The 22,489-nt window shown below is 42.2% G+C and overlaps 1 protein-coding gene across 1 annotated transcript; it reads left to right on the top strand.

Moving 5' to 3' along the window:
* The first annotated feature begins 1,881 nt into the window (after window positions 1–1,881).
* Window positions 1,882–19,812, top strand: LOC134187151 (cell division cycle 5-related protein-like). The gene is made up of 11 exons (XM_062655267.1): window positions 1,882–2,019; window positions 2,077–2,159; window positions 4,696–4,799; window positions 4,861–4,940; window positions 5,000–5,081; window positions 5,630–5,936; window positions 6,635–6,810; window positions 7,620–7,710; window positions 13,476–13,559; window positions 15,429–15,496; window positions 19,756–19,812. The coding sequence occupies exons 1-11, from the start codon at window positions 1,949–1,951 to the stop codon at window positions 19,810–19,812; spliced, it is 1,203 nt and encodes a 400-aa protein (XP_062511251.1). The 5' UTR covers window positions 1,882–1,948.
* Window positions 19,813–22,489: the final 2,677 nt, after the last annotated feature.

Here is a 22,489-nt window from a genome sequence, read left to right as displayed (position 1 = left end):
CTGTGGTATTCTTTTCAGCTGTTTCGTGTGCAATCGCTAAGTCATACGCCCTCTTGAATGTCAGCTCTTTTTCTGCCAACAGCCGTCGCTGTATACGGTCATTCATTATACCTACGACTAGTCTGTCTCGTAGCATCTCACTAAGCACCGCCCTGATTTAGCAATGTTCACTGAGTTGCTGCAGTTCTGCCGTGAATTTAGCGACCGACTCACCTTCCTGACACGATCGACTGTTAAATCTAAATCGTTGTACTATTACTGATGGCTTCGGGTCAAAATGTTCTGTCAACGTCTGTAGTATTTCGTCGACTGACTTCTCTTTAGGCTTCAGCAGAGCCACTAAACTTCGTAGAGTTCGATAAGTACGAGCTCCAATCACGCTTAATAGAATAGCTCTTTGTCTAGCCACGTCGTCCACGCCATTTGCTGCGAAGTATTGTTCTAACCTTTCTGCATAAAGTGGCCATTCCTCCTTTGATTCGTCGAACTCCGCTATTTGTCCGCATACTGCCGCCATCCTCGTCGCCAGATGTCACAAGTAACTGCGTTCTAAGCACGCGCTCAACTGGTCTTACTGTTTACTCAAGGCGATCTATTTCAAGAATGACTGGCTAGTCCTAAATGCCGATCAAATGACTGGACTCACACAATGCAATTTCCCGGATGTATATACTACAATATCCCATTTTATACATGTATCATGGAAAGCATTCACCATCTGCTGCAACTCACTACTTGACGTACCTAGTAGGGCCAAATCATCGGCATACATGGGAGCTTTGATCTTATGTGTTCCATCAGGTTTTACATGATAATTCATGAACAGGCCACCATCTGTTCTGTAAGCAATCTCAATGCCACCACCCTCAAACTTGTCCAGAGTCTCACGCATAATTCTGTTCATAAACAGATTGAACAAGACTGGAGACATCACACACCCTTGACGGACACCTGTAGTTACTTCAAACCTTGAAGAGATTTCCCCCCTATTTCGCACAACACAGTCTGTATCATCGTGCAGGTCAACAATCAATCTACCCACTTCATCTTCTGTGCCAGAATCTTTGAGAATTTTGGTGAGATCATGTCTTGGTACAGAGTCAAATGCTTTCGAGAGGTCAACAAAACAAATTTGTAAGTTGGATCTGTGCTCTACTGCCTTCTCAATGACTTGTCGAAGTACCCAAATCTGGTCAATTGTTCCCCTTTGAGGACGAAAACCACATTGCTCTTCTAAAAGAGAAGGTCCTATCACTGGTTTCAGCCGACCCAACAGAATATTGGTAAGGACTTTCCCAGGAATACTGAGCAATGATATCCCACGATAGTTATTACATACGAGACGGTCCTTCTTTTGGAATAATGGAATCAGAACTGAATCTTTCCATTCTTGAGGTACTTTACCAGTCTTCCAAATCATTTGAATAATCTCAATTAGCCAGTCGACAAGTTGGGGTGGTCCAGCTCTGAGAAACTCTGTTGCTATTCCGTCCTGACCAGTTGCCTTACCATTTTTCAACTTTTCAGTGGCTTCTATAATTTCCTCATCATTGAGTGCAGTGCCAGGAACTGAACAAGGAGAAGCCCCAGTGTCCAAGGCCACTGCACAGGTCATGTTCAACACTGGCTCAAAGTGGTGTTGCCAATGAGCTGATTGATCTTCAGTTGTCAACAATTTGTATCCTTGTTGATCTAAGATCACATCAGAAGGCTGCACCGACACCTTATCAAACTTCCTGAGTTTCCTAAAGTACTCATCATGCTTGTGTTGCTTACAATCACTTACAATCACCACACACACACACACACACACACACACACACACACACACACACACACACACACACACACACACACACACACACACACACACACACACACACACACACACACACACACTGGCAGACAACCATATGCCTCCACTGCACTTGTGCACTGAGGCATAAATATGTGTGCATTTGCTTTTAGACGTTTAGCATCATTGCAGAAAAGAAGAGAGTTGAGAGCTGCTGGTTTAGAGTGAGTGTAGCTTGGGCGCATTTTTTTGATTTAACTGTCTTATTTGTTGTGGAACAGTGTGAGGCTGAGACCAAAGAAAAGCCGTAGAAGAGGTGTAGATTACAGTGCTGATATTCCATTTGAAAAGAAGCCTGCACCTGGTGAGTGTGGTGTTTTCAAACTAGACATGTGTAGAGTGGGTTGCAGTTATGTGTGATTAAATGATTTGTTGTGTTTCTATGTTTGGACACGTGTCAGTCTGTCTGTTTGTCTCTTTTTCCTCTTCCTGTTCTTCGTAGCTTGTGTGTGTGTGTGTGTGTGTGTGTGTGTGTGTGTGTGTGTGTGTGTGTGTGGGTGGGTGGGTGGGTGGGTGGGTGGGTGGGTGGGTGTGTGGGTGTGCGTGCGTGCATGTGTGTGCGTGCATGCGTGCATGTGTGTGTGCGTGTATGTGCATTTGGAGAATGAAAACATCCGGGACCTTGCGGTGTTGCAGGTTCAAGTCATAGTGATGGCGAGCTATGGCATAAGAAACTTACACACAATTGCTTCTCTCGACTCAGGAGTATAAATGAGTACCTGGTCATTGGCAGGGGTGGACATGACCGCTGGCTTGACAGTAACATCATGCAAGTAACATCATGCAGCAGACGGGTACAGTAGAACCTCGCTAATCCGATTCCTCGCTAATTCGATTCCTTGCTAATTCGAATTACTTTTGGTGCCCTGTCTTGCGTACCCAGATCTTATTGGGCAGTGTGATTCGGCTTGTGGTTATCTAGTTTTCAGCAAATGCGTGTATCTAACTATTTTAAATCCTGACTGTCATGTTATTTAGAAGTACATGTAGTCATTGCAGCAGTGTCCTTTACCACAAACATGACATGTGTGTAGAGATACATAAATGCGCTAGTAGTTTGGGTGTCCGAAGCAAAGTCTGGACCTCCAAGGCTACATGTTTGGCATGTTTGATAATTCGAACGGGGCTTGGCACGGGGCTGTACAGATTAGCGAGGTTCTACTGTACTTGTGGGCCTTGGTGTCCAGTCCCAGAGCTGCACCGTAGTCAGTGCACCTAGATGACTCCCGCCAAGCTCCATCTGGATTGTAGCACTGGCCCTAAGACTCCACATAGCTCATGGAGGCCCTATCTCTAGAGGCAGGGGAGCTATCTTCGCAACTGACTTTAAGGTCAACGTCAATGACGTGGAGGGCTTGATATTTTTATCCATTTGTCCATTTGTGTGTGTGTGGTGGTGGTGGTGGTGGTGGTTGTGGTGTGTGTGTGTGTGTGTGTGTGTGTGTGTGTGTGTGTGTGCGCACGCGCACGCATGCCAGAGACTTATTTTATGGGCGTGGTTGGGTACATAATATGAGCCAGTTACAGCGCTTGTACAGGTCACATGGAGGTAGAATATAACCCATTATCCACCCACTGTCATAGCAACAGAATATACTTTGGGTATAGTTTAGAGTAAACATCAGGCTCCAATACAATACACTAAATGCCATTTAGTCTATTAGGACCTTTCCCTTATACAAACTTTTACAAGCCATTACCTACCAAACATAACACAACACACTTAGGGCAGTCACATAACACCTATTACAATCTACTAATTACATCAGCAAGGTTACAAGCACAAACAAGTTATTTAGTGCTTGTTGCCTGTGTAGAATGTAACCCTGCAATTTGAAAAGTGGAAGGGGAGTGCAGGTGTTGTTGCTTCACATGACCTGTCCCATTCAGCAGCATTGCTGGGGTTGTTTTCTTTGTTGTCACTAGTGGTAGCCTCGAATTTCCAGACCAGAGAGCTTGCAAAGCGCGCGAACTCTAGTCTGGACCAAGTCGATACTACAATGATTTTGTAAGTATTTATCAATAGCGATGCTAAATGGTGTCTAACAGTGTAGGATAGTTTTACCTAGATCAACATATCATTGGTAAATGCCATGAGATCTCATGAACAAAGAAAAGACGTCTGCCGTGTTTGCGGCGATATCTTGGTAGATGGCATGAAACAAGGATTCTTTGATTCTTAACCGCTCGACTAGTGAGACTACCGCTCGACCAGTTGTCAAAGGTGATGATGGTCTGGCGACGCTGCGGTGCATGTCCTGTCACTGCAAGCTTGAAAATATCAAAGAAATGAAGCTGAAACTAAAGCTAAGTTGTGTGCGTGCAGAGTCTAATCATTGTTCTGGCGTGCACTTAGCATAACCAATTATTGCTAAGCCAATCAGAATTTACAACCGAGATTTGGGTTGTAGAAGCTGATTGGCTTAGAAGGGCTATTTCCGAAATCATTTGGTATCGACTTGGTCCAGACTAGAGTTCGTGCGCTTCGCATGCTCTCTGGTCTGGAAGTTTGAGGCTACACTAGTGGGTGCTAGTGTATCCAACCACGCCCATATAATAAATTACATATTACATTGGTATGTGGTGTTTATGGCATTATCGACACCTTGGCCTCAGGGCTTATCACCTCCGTAATTAAACCTTGCGTCTGGCTTGGTCAATTATCTGTTGATAATCCAGTGAGGCCTGGGGTCAATAAATGCCACAAACACCAGCTACCCATGTAATAACTAATACTAAATGATATATTGTTGACATCTTTATCATAGGTTTTTATGGCATCTTTATCATAGGTTTTTATGGCATCTTTATCATAGGTTTTTATGGCATCTTTATCATAGGTTTTTATGACACATCTGAGGAAAAGCATGCTACCATTCTTCCAAACTTTAAGCGGCTTCGGCGTCATGATTTGGATGAAAAGCGACGAAAGCATGAAGAAGAAGTTGGCTCTCTCACTACTTTAGTTTTAGTTTGTGAAATTTGTTAATATTTATACATCACAGCGTGAACGACGGAAAGACAAAGAAAGACAGAAAAAAAGAAAGGAGATGGACTTACCGGGTGCTGTTAGTCAAATCAGCAAGTGAGTGCAGAAACAGAGTCTGCACGGTATTGTGTTTGTCATTATTGTTGTTTTGTGAGGTTGAACAGTGCAGAGCCAGTAAGAAAGAGGAGCAAACTAGTGCTTCCTTCACCACAAATTTCAGATATAGAATTGGAAGAGGTACAGAAGTTTCTGTAGAACAAATGGGGCAACAACGACTGTAACCTTAATCTTTGCAGCTGGTATATGTGATGACCAATAAACTGTTGTGAAACTGTTGTCTGGTGTTGTATCACTCATTAGAATGTCTTGAAATTATGTTTTACTGCTTGGAGGGTTTGGAGATTTGAAAGTTTGAGGTGGTATTAAGCATTTCCATTGATGATGTAGTGAGAAAATAATTTTATACAAACTTGTCACAATGGAAACATTTTTGGGCAAGGGATGAGCACTACTAAATCGTCCCTAGCTCAGTTTTTATGGTTGTATAATTTTGGCTTATAAAGCTGCTGACACTAGAATGAGTCTTCTAGTTGCACAAGCCTGAGTGTTATGTGGCATATTAAGCCATGTCATATTTTGTTGTACAGCTACAAGTGCACATAATAAGTCTTGCTTCTGACATGGGTATTTGATTGTTGTATGTAACTGTTGCAATGTATTGTTTGCTTTTGATCTTATTGTGTTTCGCATCTGTTGCATTAAATTGAGCATTATTTCACTTACAGGTTGTTAAGTTGGGGCAGGCAAGTGAACAAGCTCACATTTCAGCCATTGAAGATGGAATGTCTGCAGCTAGTCAGTCCCTCTTGGCTGACTATTCTATAACTCCAGCATCTGGGATGAGTCTTCGAACTCCACGAACACCTGCCGCTAATGATAGTTTACTTCAGGAAGCTCAGAACCTCATAACTCTGACACAGGCAGAAACCCCGCTTGCTGGTGGTGTTAATGAACCTCTTCATGAGACGAGTTTTGAAGGAGTGACACCAAGACGGCACCAAATTGAGACTTTTAGGACACCAGAACGTGGAGGTATGTAGTAGTGATTAACTGCATGTTGAGTGTGAGTTCTATTTACTAGACAGATGTAGGAGCTGCACATTAGCATGTTTGGTTTCGGTTTTCTCTTTTTGTCAAATGTATATTTTGTTTAGTAATTCTAGTACAGGTAAAGCAAATTAAAACGTTTATGTGCAATAAATGTGCCAAGAATATGGTTTATGCAAATGTACTAAAGAATTTTATGGAGCCATTAAACCAACAGTTAGGCTACTGAACTGAAATTGAACAGTGTCTAGGTTTGGCTGGCTCATTGTTGAGATGATGTTCTAATTATGTGTATTTCTTTGACAGATTAAAACCATTGTTGAAATTTCTAAAACTGACTTTGTTTCTAATGTGTTTTGAAATCAGTGGAGTGCACCTTTCTGTCTACATTATGTTTCTGTTTATCTTTCTGCATATTTATTGTTTGTGTACTTTCCAATTTTCTTTTTGTCCATCCCTTATTGTCTGTTTGTTTTTTGTAGTAATGTTTATGCAAGTCAAATATTTTATTTTTTGTGATTTCCCAATGAAGAGATCATCCTTGCGCACAGAGAATTCTTCATGAATGTGCAGATAACTTATGGGACTTTCTAGTTGCCACTAGAGAGGCTGAGGGGCAAACTACATCATAGCTCTCAGTTAAACATTGTTGCTGAACTCAGGTGTTGTATTATCTGTTGCAGGAGCTACTCCTCGAACTCCTGTCAGAGACAAACTTTCAATTAATCCAGATGAGGCATTGCTCGATGATTCTGAGGAAGCATTGAAGCAGCAGGAACAAGAGATTATGATGCAGCTTAGAGAAGAGCTTGCTGGCTTGCCTACTCCAAAAAATGACTTTGAGATTGTCATGCCTGAGGTTAGTGGTCAGTTTTTGTATGTGTATCACATTATGTTACTACGTTGGATGGGTGAATCAACTATTTACCAAATAAGATGAAATATTGGTGGGGAATATATTTTGGGGTGGATTTTTCAGCGACCGCCAATATAAAATTCGTCATTAATTTGGCTACTAGGATATGTTGACATCATCACCCACGTGGATCAGGCATCATGGTATGGCGACGGTGGTAACCTTGGCCTCCCAGGTCCATGTAGCACCGATTCTCTACACAGGTCTGGGAGGCCGAGGCTACAATGGTAGTACGTCACGCGGATCAGGCCACGAGATGGTAGGTAATCCTTGCTTGCCATCTGTTATGCCTATGAATGAGGTCGTGACGCTATGGATGAAGCTAGGCTGTCACATTCACAATGGATGAAGCTGGGCTGTCACATTCACACTGTTCCCGTTCTTTGCACTGACACAGCAGTTCTTTATCATTAGGCAGTAGTTGGAGACCAGTAAGTTAGGGAAATGTGAGCCACGAACACAGCTGTCAATCACAAACTTTTCCATGACCACTTACGGTAAGGCATGTATATCAGTTATCAAACAACGATGTCTGACTGCCAAAATAAAATCCACCAATATGCTTCGTCCGTCAATTTCTCAGCAAACCGCCAATACAAATTCCCGCCAATGTTTTCATCTTATATGGTATCTGTTTTTTGGTTGGTTTGTTAGATGCCGGTCTGTCTGACTGTCATTCTCGTTGACGTACTTTACTTTTAGTAGCAGTCATGTTGTATTATTGTATTTTTTACCATGATTGTACATGTTAGATGCCCACTGAAGACAAACCAAGTAACCGTCGTTTTGTTCCTGATGCTTCTGATCTTGATGCTGCTGCACAGGCAAAAGTTAATGCAGAAGGTAGTAAAGGTTGCTATTACTAAGTTCTTTGTCATGATGCAGTTTTCTTTATGTCCTCTTGTATCTATGGAGCTACATTTGGAGTTGTAGATTTAATTTCTCTTGATATTTAGAGCTACTTGTTTATTATATGGGAATATATAAGGCAGCGAGCGGGTCAGTGGGTGATCTGGCCATTCAATTTTTGTATTGCAATATTTATGTTTCTAATTTCGTCATTTTTATTTTTATTTATGTTCTAATTTTTAGTTTTTGAAATAAATGCTTATTTAAAACTAGCTACATTGCCCAGCTCTGCCCGGGTACATTCAATTGTGAGGAATTACCATGAAAGTATTTTGTCTAAAAGTTTAGTTACAGTTAGCAGCAAGTATTCTATTTAAAGTTACAGACCTTCGCAAAAGTATAAAGCCACTCCCTGCACGTGACTATACCTGAAGTTTGAATGACCACAAAATTATTGTAAAAGCTTTTGCAAAAATAATTTAAACTGTAATTTACTGCAAATTTTCTATTCTAAACTAGAGAGAAGGACTCTCCCTATTGGGTGTTTCGTATGACAGAATTTTGAAGTGCGTGCTGCTTTCACCGCAAAACAAACACGTGATGAACAGCTCAACAAAACATTTTTGTTATTCAATTTTGCCATTTGCTGAAAGAAACCTACGCATGCTTTACCCATAATCTACTTGAAATACAAACTTCTTTCAGCTTTTCTTTAAAAAAATGAAAAACCACTATGACGTCATTTTGTCAATAAGAAAACCCACAAAAACCACAATAACTTGAAACATCCACTGAATAATGTCTAGAAAACTAAATGTTGTAAAAAATCTACTAAATTCTTTAGATTGTACACAAAATTTCTAAAAGTGTAACTTCCGGTTTGAAATGGTTGTGGTCGAAATGTTGCAAAATGATGTTGATGGCGCGAAATCTTTGATTGTCTAGTCGTTGTTTGAGCTCACAGAGCTGCCAAAGTGCGTATTTCTGTAGCTGAGTGACCAATCTTTCGCTAGACGAAATTGAGGAAAAGTAGGACAGCTGGTGTGAGTTTGGGGATGCCCCGAGATCGGCAGCTCAGTCCACGACATTGCGGTAAAATCGAAGGCTTGAAAGAATGTGGTCTGGGTGAGTGTAACATCGCCAAAACCGTCGGTGTTTCACGTGGATCGGTGAAAAACTGTCTAAAAAGACTAGAGGTCGGAGCAATAAGCTGTAAGAAAAGATCTCGTCGGCCGAGAAAAACATGTGACAGAGATGACCGCTTTCTGGAGGAGACAGCAAAGAGAAATCGCCGTTGACATCGCGCCAGCTGAAACGAGAGTTCGAGGAGAGCACGGGACAAACTATTTCCAGATCTTTAGTTTGTCGTCGACTTGTGGAGAGAAAAATGCACGCCCGTCGCCCTCGCAAGAAGCCGGTAGGCGACCAAACATCGTCGTCTCCGGGCAATGGTTTCGCGACAATGACGTCACTGTTTTGGATTGTCCTTCGTGTTTGCCTGACACCAACCCAGTCGAGAACCTTTGGCGAATCTTGAAGGTAGCGGCAACCGCTGGTCACCCTTGCGAAGAGTGAACGGTAGTGCAGGCGGCATTGCGTTGATTTCTCTAAGGGGAGTGCGCGCGCTAGTAGAGTGTTCCGCGACGAGTTGAATCAATCCGGAAAGCAAGAGGAGGAAACACGAAGTATTAAAGCAGAGTCTACATCAAAGAAACGTTTCATAAATAACTGGCTTTTTAAAAGCCAAAAAGCAGTGTCTAGAAAGGTCATTCTGCTAGACTGTGCAGATGCCCACGCAAACGCCGTTTGCATTTTGCTTCGTAACGCAATGACTTTTGAAGTTTTCCCAAATAAAATTTGTCATGTTCTTGTTCTGTTCTTATTTTATCACATGGTTGTTTGTTAGACGCTCTTTCTAGGTACTAATTGGTGAATCAGCCTGGAAAACTTCCGGTATAGTCACGTGCAGGGAGTGGCTTTATACTTTTGCGACGGTCTGTAGATTCTGTATGTCGCTCATTAGGTTTGGATAGTGACGGCTGGCTCAAGTTGACGTCAATTTAATTGTCGAGCGAAGCGAGCCTAGGCTCTCTCTTGTCATGTCAATTGAGGGTTTTATTAGAAACCAATCTTGTAAACTGCACTGATAATATGGTGTCAACGTTGCTGTGTACATACAACGCAAATGAACCAACACAGAAGCTTTTTGCTCTTTCTAGGGACTGTTCAGAAATTAGAGTTGCAAAGTAGATCGTTTTCGTTGCGACTTGCGAAAACCTTGCTTCATTAACATTGTAGCGTCACTAGCTAGCAGTAGCAAATGAACCTATGTCACACAACAATAATGAGCTTGCAGCTTGGGTGACAAGAACTATTGCCTTAATGACCGTCTAATTGTAAGGTAATTGCTACTTAAATTATTCTAATAGGATCCTACATGTGTCTTCTCACACCCTTTTGGTCGCTCGATAACAGTTTTGACCAATCAACACACTGAAAACGTACTACACGAAGAACTAGTGGAACAAAAGCGCGTGCTAAAACACGTGGAGTGTGTGCAAGGAGAGGACTTGGTAGAGTCTAGAGGCGAAGTTATAGAAAGGACTTATTAATGAATTTCTGCTTTAAACATAGTTTGCAGTTGGCAAGTGCTGTAACAAGGTGTAACAGACTATTCTACAACAAGGAAACATCACAAACTGTCTGTGTAGACTGCACAATCTGGTACCGTCTCGTACACTGTGGTGATTGCTTGTGTACAGTATTCGACTGAAAGGATGTAGCACCAAGACTGTACTTATTGTTGCACAATTACATTTGAGCATCTTTGCTACTACAACCAGTACTTTTTCTTACATTATTTGATGTCAACTGTGCCGGTTGTTATATTAGTCATAGTGATACACATAGAGTCTGTCAAAGCTTGACTCCATGCTACCAAGCTGAGTCTTGCATGTCTTTCACTATTCGTGCTAGAAATTGACCGAGTGTTTTGGCAGTATGTGCATCAAGTTTCATGTGTTCTAAATGTGGTACAAAGCACGCATCATCACATAGCACGCATAAAAATTAAACATTAAATTAATAATTCAAATTCAAATTTAAGATCCTTTTAATAACATTTAAATTGAATGGCCCAATCACACACAGACCAGCGTTTGAATTTTCTAAAATCTTATCTCCATCCAACGACTCAAGTGTTCTTCCCAGAATTTTAAAAGGCAGAGCGGGATACTCCGTGAAGTGGGCGTTACCCAATGTCACACCCAATGGCTGTTAAGACTATATTTTACAGATCAATGAGGCTCAACTGTGTCAATGTAACATCATGTGGTCTTACTCTGAAATTTTTTATTAAATTTCCCAGCGTAAAGCTAAAATTTATTAGTAAACACTAAATTTAAATTTCTTCAAAATCCAATATTTATTTAATTATACCAGAATCTGAAACAGCAGTTGCTTTATTCTAATAGTTAATTAAGATATATGCTGTTCAAGTAGTACATGCACCGCAGTGAAGAAAACCCTTAAGCAGCTAATGAGACAAAGTGTTAGTCACAGTGATTCTACGATTTCTCCAGCTGGCGCAAATATCACATTCTTCTCATATGGAGACAAGTTAGGGTGTGACCCCTCTATTGAAATCATCATAAGTTGATATAGAATTCTAGGACTGAGCCTGCTACGTAGTCGGTTTTAATTCTTGATAATGCAGAAACCCTCGTTTACAGTCTGCGGCCAATGTTGGCAGAACAAGTGCTATGCATGCTAGTTTCCACGGATTGGGAAACATGGCTTGTATCTCCTGTGATTCTACACTGACCAGCTTGCACATCAAGGAATACCCTAACTCATTCTTGAGATCCTTATCTGATACTGCAGTGGCCACAAATAGCCTATATTCCAAGAATGTACTTCCAAACTGATAACATTACATGGTCTGTAGTGTTCTGTCAAGTCATGAACTTTGTCTATCAGAAACTGTGGAAGATCTGCAGATGAATTTTGAGGCATTTCTGATAGATTAAAAATGCTGAATGCTATGATTAGAGAAACATCGGGAAACCGTTCATCTAAATGCCATGACACTGCAGCCTGGTAAGGCTTATACACCTCTTTTGAATTTTCTCATCTTGTCTTCATTATAGTGCTCAAAACCATTCTCAGACAATTTGACCATGGCAACTGGAATACTCTGGAAATGGAGACTAGGTGAATGCTCTTGAGCAGCTACTACTGCTTTTATGCCCTGCACAAGTGGCTTCACAGCAGAAAAATTGAGATTCTTTTTCTGGAAAGCCTTTCGGAGAGATGCAAGATGAGGTAGAAGATCAGAACGTATGTACACTGATGCAACAAATTTGTATATTTTAATAAAAGTAGCTAATCCCTGTGCTCGTGCATCACTTCTTTCTGATGCCTCCCTTTCTAAACTTGACAAGACTGAATGAATGTAAGTATCGTCGAAGGTTATTGACTTCTCTCTCATAAGGTAGCCATCAAACATCTTTCTCTTGGGTGAGTTTGAGGTTAGTATCAATCGAAAGTTTTTGGATAGCTGCCAATCCAGCCATTAGAACAGCAGAGTTTGATAATACCTGTACAATTGGTCAAGGATGCTCTTAAACTTACAAGGGTATGGAATCTTATTGGCAGCCTGGCCACAAGCAAGTGCAAGTCAGTGTGCAATACATTACCACTAAGAATGGTACTTCATCCTTCAACATCTTAGCTACAGCAGCTCTTCGACCCAACATCACACTTGCCCCATCACTACCAAGGCCACACAGTTGATTGTGAATGTCAAGATCCCATGCTTGACAGAACAGTATCCCATTAGTTATTGTCTGAGCTTTGCCATCAAACAACTCAACTAAACGTAGAAAAGCTACCTTGGGCTGACCATTGTTCATATATTGGCAGTAGATAATCCTATTACCATAATATGCCAACCCACGCTTCCGTCTTTTTGGATGTCCGGATGTCTGTAACGCACCGATCGACACAATGCCGGTCTCGGATCGTAGCGAAACGCGGTGACCGGGTTGCGGTTGGCCGTTCGAGACGAACTGTTGAGTTGGATTTCACCTAGACTACCTCTGACAGCCAGAAACAAGACTTCGGTGGCCTGAATAAGATGCGCTCCAGTTTGTTTAATTAACCGAGTATGCAGAAGTGACATGCGCTCGCTAGCCACTGTACACCATTCTCACAATTGGTAGAGTGGAAGGTGCGTCTTCTTATAGATTTTTAACCCTAATATATAGGCGTAGTGAGGGTTATAGTAGTCGTTTCACGGGAAGTAGTGCTCGACGGAAACGACAGTGTAAACAACTTTGGAATGTATACCTAGCGTGTGTTTACTGGTAAAAGGTTAGTGCTCATGTAATCTCGACATATGGTTGTTGGAGCTTGTCCGCTAGTCTAGGTGGTATCACGCAGGACGTTCCAATTTTGATTACTGATCATAACTTTCGAGTGTACCTTCAAGGTCGTAGGGAATGGAGAGTAAGTGACCAGAGAGTAAGTTAACCTGTGACAAAGCACCGTGCCGAAGTGATTTACCATTTGATGATAAGACTGCCTGTTCTTTCTCAGCCACCTGTATAAACAAATGTTGGGTGTGACTCAGCCATCTATATAAACAAGTTTTGGAATGATTGTTTCTACGTGCACGTGGTGTTAATTCATTTGTGCATGCTTGCAAGTAGGTGCTTGCCAATACATGTGCAGCAACTGTTTGGTGTTGTTAACCCTAGGCGTTGTTGCGATTGGAGTACGTAGCTGTGCCTCGTTGTTGAAGCTAATATCAATCATTGGGTGTTCTAGGAACACACGCATAGGTAAGTTTCTTGCTTTGCAGTGCGTTTGGAAGCACATTGCTAATTCTACTCTAGAACCAAAGTACCCGTAACTGGAAGGGTCAATTTCTCCTTGCCTAGGGTTCAGCACTGTAGTGCTCCCTTTCATTTAGATATGTAGCTCCCAAAGACTTTCCTAACTGCACCAAAGGTAGAAAGTTTGTTGAGTGAGCGATTTCTTGTTTGTTTAAGAAATACGTGCACTTGTTTCCTGTTTGTTTGAAAAACTTTAGAAATTCTGCCGTCCTTGCCCGTCAGTGCATGGGTTGCTTCTTTAGAAACAGCTGATTCATGGTACGAGCTTCTTTCATGCTCTAGTAGACTTTGTCGAGTGAGCGTTTTACATGGGATATCAATCCAAATAGCTTTCCCTAGTGCACATCATTTAGGCATAGATTGTGTCTTTCGACAAAGAGCACAGCAATGACTGTCTTGTTTTTTGCCTCACTAACTAGAAGCCATGGGAAATTATTTAGCCACTGGCGATCTACTCCAGTCGTCCTGTGCTTGGAAGATCTGCTAGGAGCTTCATCAGTTGCCGCTCATTTTCTCTCAACAATGCAGGTGTTCTTACCTTCGACAGCATTGCTCGTGGAGGAAGACTCAATAGTTTTCTGCGAGGCCGACATGACACGTGCACTCTGCTGACATGTATACCTACTTGCACGTGAACACCAGCTGCGAAAGCATAGTTAAGGGCTGCATGCGTGGGTGTAATGAAAGTGTTAGTGTTCCGCACAATTAGATGCAACCCGCTATCTTGTTAATAATTAATTAATAAGCTTACTTCGAGATCCTCAAGTCTTGCCATCTGGATGATCTACTTTACCTTAATTGCTTAGAATAAGGCAGAGTGGCCCGCTCTGCAAAAGATCCTGGGGAGAACAGTGCATCTGTTATTATTGCATCCTTGGAGTCCCTACCTCATTATAAAAAAACCAGGTGCCTCGGGGTTCTGACACTCCATTAGGGAAGGCCCTTGGGTCTACTGTTGCACACGGTATTTGTCTAATTTAAAGGGGAACTCCAACAGAATACAGCCTGATCTCAAAGTGTAGGCTTATCATGAAACTTCGTGTTGTGCTACTTTCTGGCAAGCCGTCGCTTTGGTAGCGGAGAAAATGCAAGTTATGTACAGAGCATGCGCCAGACTGCAATGTCATCGGCACTAAGCTCTGCCTACACCAAATGAATTGCCTGTGTATCTCAGTTATTTTGCCACCAGTAAGCTACGTGCAACTAAACGGGAATAGAGGGATCTTGTGTTGTATGGCCCTAGAAGAGCTCTCTATAACAAAGTAGGATACTAGAGGCGGGTTTTTCTCCCGGCAGACTTGATCTTCTCATCTCACAGAAGATGAAGCTAGTGTGATAAAACTCAATGGTAATTAGCATTAGTCTTTGTTGTATTAATCTACGAAGATAAACACTCAGAAGGTTTGAGTATGAGGTTCTCTTGGAGAGATCTGCGTAAGTGGGCAGGCTCGTTTGAAACAGAGTCTGGGCGAAATGTTAGAGCGTGTTCACACCGACATCTAGACTAACTATGATTAGGCTATCTTTGATTAAGCCAACATTAGCACAAGCGCATTCATACCACCAACTATGGGATTAGCAAGTCACTTGGGCACATGAGTGTAGTTAGCCTTGACAGTTTTCATCTGACATATCTGGCAAGAATTTGCGTGAATTGTCACTGCTTTAGGTTTTGAAGAGGGAAACATTTTGTTTGCTTTCTCTGGCAGCTCCTTTAGGAACGGCAGGAAGTTGTCTCAGGCACGGAGGGGACACATCTGCATGCGCTTCCGTATATGTCGTCACGTTGCTGCTTTTGCACGTTTAAACATATAGCACCACATCAGAAACATTGGCTGCATGCTACTCATGTGTCAAAGTCACTTGCAACCACTAATGCGAAGGTAATGGAAAGACAGACTACTCATTGCCTAGCGATGGAAGTTTTCTCAGGTGAAGATTTTGCGGTAGGGGAACCCATTCGGGGTAACCGAACGTGACGCACTGTGTGGCTGAATTATATCAATAGGACTACTTGTTTCCCCCATCTAGCGTTCCTGAACTGTGGAACTGTGAAACTGTGTATGTTGTCGAACTAGGGTCAGCAAAAATTCGTCAAGCCTATTCAACCTTTTGTGGAAGGCGGTGAGCTCATGAGCTTACATCACTTGATGTACCTTGGCCTGATTCTTTGTTTGCTATATAGAGTAATAGTCTTGGCTGCTGGTTCAATCCAACTCCACATCATGTCAAGCACATTTCTCGACACAAAACCTGTGTAAAACTTGATTTTGTCATTTAGCAGTGTGTTGATCGATTCCTTGCAAGGTCTTACTCGAGAACTCTAATCTTGTTTTCAAGTTCCACTATTTCATTTGCTTGCTGTTCAATTATCCGACGTAAACCATCAGCTTCAGCCTTAGTGACATTTTTTGCAATCAACATCTTCACTTCTTTAGGATCACTAGACTATACACATGTCTTGATCAATTGCACCTGCGAATGAGGTAGAACGGCCTCTGCTTTCTGATTTAGACATTACAGCTATGGAATAGCGAGTGCGCGTGTGTTGTGTTACTTTAGACATAATTGGCAGCTAGTGCTAATAAACAGTCTGTACTGTAGTGTACATGTACTGTACTCTGATCTGCGTCAGTACCCATCGAGTGCAAGTTATCACAGTAATATCTTCCACTTGGCCAATTACATATATACAGAAGCAAGCTAGACTGCTCAGAAACAACACAGAACATCCTACATGTCTGGTTAACGTTACCATTTGGCATGATTTCACTCGCTAAAACTAATCCATCACTAGTCAATGAGTAGTGTGTTTCCACTCCACGTGTATCTGTTCAGAGTGTGAATCAGGCGTCTTTAGCATGAACAGCAGTCTCTTACCCGCGAGAAGCCATACTCAAGAAATGGCTTCCTACTCATCTCTACGTAGGCAAAGTCTCTTACAAGATGCATAAAATGGTAAGTAGTGAACTTACTTACAAAGCCTAGTCAACGGCAAGATGATCCACGGTCCAGAAGCAGACCCAGAAATGTGGACTTTGTGTACAGTGAGATCGGCGAAAGGTGCGTGTTACTTTCGAGATTGCGCATGCTCTAGAAGCTTCGCCCCCAAATATCGTATCAGGTTTAGGCCCGGTGTGAACACGCTCTTAGAGTTGCAGAATGGCTTTTGTTGAGCTTTATATTTCTAACCCAAGCACAATGATGTAGACTTGTGACCAATCTCACTGCCCTTTCATCATTCCTGGATACTCAGTAGCCATGCTGACCGCCTAAGTTGAGCACACCGGACTGCTACCTAAATTTGACCTGGACGTAGGATTAGAGAACAAACTTGTGTCTGTCTACGCAGGTCTCTCGAAGAGAACATCTATGCTTGCTTGACATACCTGAACCTTCTGCCTGTTTCTCCTCGTAGACCAACAGAGCGAAAGCTGATGCTAATTACCATTGAGTTTTATTGCGCTAGTCTCATCTTTTGTGAAAGGAGAGGGTCAAGTCTGCCGAGAGATAACTGTCTCTAGCATCCTACTTTCGTTACAGAGAGCTCTTCTAAGGCCTGAAAACACAAGATCTTTCTATAGCTACCATTCCCGTTTAGTTTGTGTGCAGTGTACTGGCAAGATAACTGAGATACGCAGGCAATTCAATTTGTGTAATGACGAGGCAGCCTGGCGCATGCTCCATGCATAACTTGCATTTTCTCTGCTACCAAAGCATCAGCTTGCCTGAAAGTAGTGCAGTACGAAGTTTCACGATAAAGCCTACATTTTGAGGTCAGTTTGTATTTTCGTTGGAGGTGGCTGCTCACAATTCACCATGCACACGCAGGTACACCCACGCAAACTTGAAAACGGCCACGATTTTAAGTTGTGTCATAACGAAGCAGAGCAAACTAACATCTTAGGGTGCACCACGTTCTATGACATACAGCCTTTATTCCTAGTACAAAGAGAAATGCAAATCGTGTTCTTGTCCGCCACGGCAGTTTTGCTCCTTGTACTTTACATTTTGAGAAAGCTAATGACAAGTGTGTTAGGTTCTTTATCTACACATTTACCATTTACCATTGTGAAATAGCTTGCCGTTGAACGACAAAGCGCTTTCTCGATTGTTTTGTTGTTGCACATGACCCGGAAATGGGTGGAAACCTGAGCATTATCGCACTATCATGATGGCATCCGAAACTTGGAGCGTTAAAGTAGCCACGTAGAGGTGCTGGGCACTGCCACTGGCTTCAAAGTTTCAGACCCATTTTCAGGTCACGTGCAACAAGGAAAGATCTAGGAATCGCTTATTCGTTCAACAGCAAGCTATCTCAAACTGATAAATGGTAAATGTGTGGATAAAGGTACAATTTCAAGTTTGTGTGGGTGTGTCTGCACGTGCATGTGAATTCGTGAGTGAGCACCTTTAACAGAGTACAGTCGCGTGTCAATTATCCGACGTTCACTTATCCGTGTCGGATATCCACCAGGTCAAGCTTCCCATGTGGGTGATGATGTGACAGATGATATGACAGATGTATGATATGACAGATGATATGACAGACAACGCATCCTGCATATTATATAAATTCACAATCAATCATGAAAAGTATAATTTTATCTCTAGGTCAATAAGGCATTTGGTTCGTTTAAATTCACGTCTACATTCAGTATACCTAATGTGGAAAAAATGCCATATAGTGTGAACAGTAGTTGAGTCCATAACAGCTTCAGTTATCTAACACATTCACTTATCCAACAGGGGTTGGATAGGTGACACGCGACTGTAACTATGTTGAAGAAAACCACTTTGAGGTAATCTACGCTATTAAAGGAGCGCAGTTCAGATTTATGTGCATGCTTTTGCCTTGGGTAGAAAGCAGATTTGCGAGCAGGCTGCCGGCCACTCCTAGAATAAAATGGCTTCCTTGAGAGACGATTATGTGTACTGTGTTAAGCCAGACTCGGATAGCCGATCTAAATCCGACAAAGTATAGGTTTGGTTACTATTGTAATCTTTTGTCGTATAATGACCACGTTGTGCGTCTTGGTTGTAGCCTACTGAAGGGGAGTGCATGTGACGTTTGGGTGTAGAAATAAGTGCACAGGTGAAAGTCGTGGTCTACGAGGATGTGAACGCAAAGCTGCTGCTGTTGCTTGTGTGCAGTTTCAAGAATTGAAGAGCTGTGGTCAATGTCGCGGCTATTGTGGACGTGCCAGTAGCATTTCAGGGCTTCACTTCTAGGCTGATGACAGAGAATATGCTGGAGAACAGGAAATGCTTCATCTAGAGAACGGTCTCCTATAGATGCAGAAGTAATGACAAGCAACAACGCAACGTACACAGCATCATGCAGATAGTAGCAATGGCAGTCAGCAGTCAATGTGGTGACACATTTAGGATGTTGAGGCACCCTAAACTGCACTTGTTTTACTACAGTGCTTTCTGCAAGATCAGCAGCTGTTGGTGGACTACATGAAGCAACAATTCAAGCAATGTTTTCAGAGTCCTGCTATCATATTATTGCCTGACAGTGACATTACTTTCTTTCTTATACCCGTCTAATTAGACGAGCACTTATAAGTGGGCCAGCCCGTGCTGGCTCGGTTTCTATGGTACATGTAAACGCAGGTCGAGCTGTGCAAGCTTGGCTCGGTATTTCTAGCCAGGTCAGCACGCGCTAGCCTGGGCTGGTTCGGGTCAAGTACATCGTGTAAATGCATAGCATGCGGAAAAATGGGCTGCGCATGCTCATTTGGTAGTCTCATGTAGCCAGACCCCTTTCCGTAACGTCATACTTCTGTGTAAAATTGGCACAAATAGTGTGAAGCGAGACGGAGCTCTGTGTCTTATCCAATTATGGAGCGGCCAAGATGAGCAAGAAGTTTAGCTTTTGAACTCTGTTGCTGCATGTGTGCAACAGTCATCTGGCGATAGATCTACAACATCTCATATATGTCCTACGCATTCTAGATATAACCGTTGTGAAGCCATAGAGAAAAAAACGCGAGCAGCTTGGCTTCTGTTCGTTGCAAACGTGAGCTAACGCGAGCTATGTCAAACTCAAGTAACTAACGCATGTTAGTGACACGCATTGGCTTCCTTCTACGAAGTGTGTCGTGTAAACGCGGGCTGAAATACTGGGCTGGTACAGGCTGACGTGGCTCAGCTCAGCTCGGCTCGCTATGCGTACTCGTGTGAAAAGGATTAGTTTGCTTTTCCTGATCTCGTGTGTAACCTTAGTTATATGATGGTACTGTCTGCTTTCATTCACTCTCTTTACAGTCGATTGGTGGAAATTTTTGTTATATTTGCATTGAAATCTCAGTTTTCTGGCTTTGTTGTAGCCTGTTCCGGAGATGGCTGCTTGTCATAATTCATGCTTGCTAGTAAGCAATAGGCCTTGAATGCTGCATGCCTACAACACCTAGAGTTTTAATCATAGATTGACTGGAGCTGTGAATTCACTCACTAAAACGATATTTTGGGGTAAATTTAGAATGAAATTGTGGTAATTTTCAAGTGAACTTGTTTGGCTACAGTGGTAAATGTAAGCTTACTACAAATGTGTATAAAATAAATAGCATACAAATTATTAGACATAATAGGCCATGGATCTAAGCCTTTTTGGATGCAGCAGGAACTTTCACAAGAACTTCATTGAGGGTGAATTGAGACCTAGACTAGTGGAGACTTTTTACTTTCTATCAAGTCATCTTTTGCCAGTCTTGTCTTGCTAATCACTCTTGTCTTGTATCTCCATGCTTTCTTGCACCACGCTGGCTTCTTGCAGATGCCGTCAACATGACAGTTGACATTTCACTTTCTGTCACGGGTAGGCGAATGTGAAAACAGATAAGTTTTGTTTTGTAACTCCTACCTGTTATATTTGAACCGTATCACTTTAGCAAAGTATAGAAAAGGCCAAGGTCTCGTGTTCCCCTGAATAGTCTCTCTCTCTGATTCTGTCCCTTCTCCAAAAGCCTCCTCACTATCTCTAATTTATTCTCTTCTTTTTGTTGTTGTTGAATTAGTTCCAAATCAAATACCAGCCTTGATTCCTGACCCAAACACCCCTCTTTCATTTGTGCTTGCAGTGTTACCACTAAGTGACCATCTGCTCCAACTTTGATAAATAATTTGCCATTCCTAACTTATTACTTTTTCATAGTGGTAGTGATTGTGCATTGAGGGCACGATAATCAATCACCAGACAAAGTTGGCCATTCCTTCCTTCTTGCAGAAATAATTGGAGCTGCCTATGGGCTGTTCGACGTTTCAATTAATCCTTGTCGAAGAAGATCTTCTATTTCTTTCCCCACTTCTTCCATTTCCATTTGAGACAACCTTCTTGGTTTACTTGCTTTTGGTGGAGACCCTGGTTTATGTCTGATCGAATGCTCTACACCCACATTCACTACTGATCATTTCTGCACAGGCTCCCACATAACTTCCTTATACTCTTGTAACATATTGTTCAGTTCTACTTTCTGTTGCTTTGATAAGTCAGCTCCAATAGTTGTATCCCTTAACTTCCTGCTGACTGTCATTCTATCTGTTCTGTCCAATACACGCATCTGGATACAATGTTGCCATGTACTCGCCCTTCTGCAATGTCTCTGGCATAGTATTCGTATTAGCCACTCGAATCCAAACGTTATCTGCCATTCTTGGCACTACAATCGCGTGTCCTGGTTTAACCATCGCATCCTGACTCCTTAAAGGGGAAGTCCAACAAAAATGAACTTAACTTGTATGAGTAGATCTTACCAAGACAAATAGATCAGTATAAGTTACTTCGTCATCTTCGCTTTCGTAAACGAGAACGAGCGATGTTTCTGTGATGTGCAACGCCCACGCACCTGCTTGGCACTTCCTGGTTGAGTAAGCTCCGCTCACTGCAAACAAATGCGTGTACGGATGACTGCTACGGATATATCGAGAATGCCGAATGTGAATGTAAAGATATCATGAAGATCTGCCTTCTTGCCGTCAGTGGTTCTTCTCTAAAGTGAAATGGTGTCGGTAGAGCTGTTTTCTCGCCGGACTTTGAAGCAGAATTCCTTAATACCACGGCTTACCTAGGGAATGCACTTGTGCTCGAGTATTTGTTTATCCTTGTTCTTTTAATATCTGAAGAAAAACGTTCAGCATGCCATCTGGCGTGTGCAACAGAGGATGATCCTATTTTGACATCCGGGATTATAACCTTCTACCAATCAGCAGCAAAAGAAAGTGAGCAGACCGGATGCAAAAATAGGAACGTCCTCTGTAGCACACGTCAGACGGCATGCTGAATGTTTCTCTTCGGATATTAAAAGAACAAGGATAAACAAATACTCAAGCACAAGCGCGTTCTCTAGGTAAGCCGTGGTATTGAGGAATTCTGCTTCAAAGTCTGGCAGGAAAACAGCTCTACCGACACCATTTTACTTTAGAGAAGAACCACTGACGGCAAGAAGGCAGACCTTCATAATATCTTCGCATTCACATTCGGCATTCTCGATATATCCGTAGCAGTCATCCGTAAACGCATTGATTCGTTTGCAGTGGGCAGAGCTTAATCGACCAGGAAGCACAGAGCAGGCGCGTGGGCATTACACATCACAGAAACATCGTTCATTCTTGTTTACGAAAGCGAAGATAACGGAGTAACTTAACCGATCGATTTGTCTTGGTGAGATCTACTCATACAAGTTAAGTTCATTTTTGTTGGACTTCCCCTTTAATGGTTCCACCAAATATTCTTGACCAGGTTGTAACCCTTTGGCTGTATATGTGAGAAATACCTCACTCATACCTGACACTGTAATCATTTCGTGAAGCCTTGCATGTGCTATTGCCAACTTTTCTTCCAACATTCCACAATCATATAACAAATTAATCTC

Source organism: Corticium candelabrum, chromosome 11 (genome assembly GCF_963422355.1).
Source record: "Corticium candelabrum chromosome 11, ooCorCand1.1, whole genome shotgun sequence".
NCBI classification, from domain to species: domain Eukaryota; kingdom Metazoa; phylum Porifera; class Homoscleromorpha; order Homosclerophorida; family Plakinidae; genus Corticium; species Corticium candelabrum.
The sequence above is the reverse complement of the archived record's forward strand: the minus strand, read 5'-3'. Positions and strand labels throughout refer to the sequence as shown.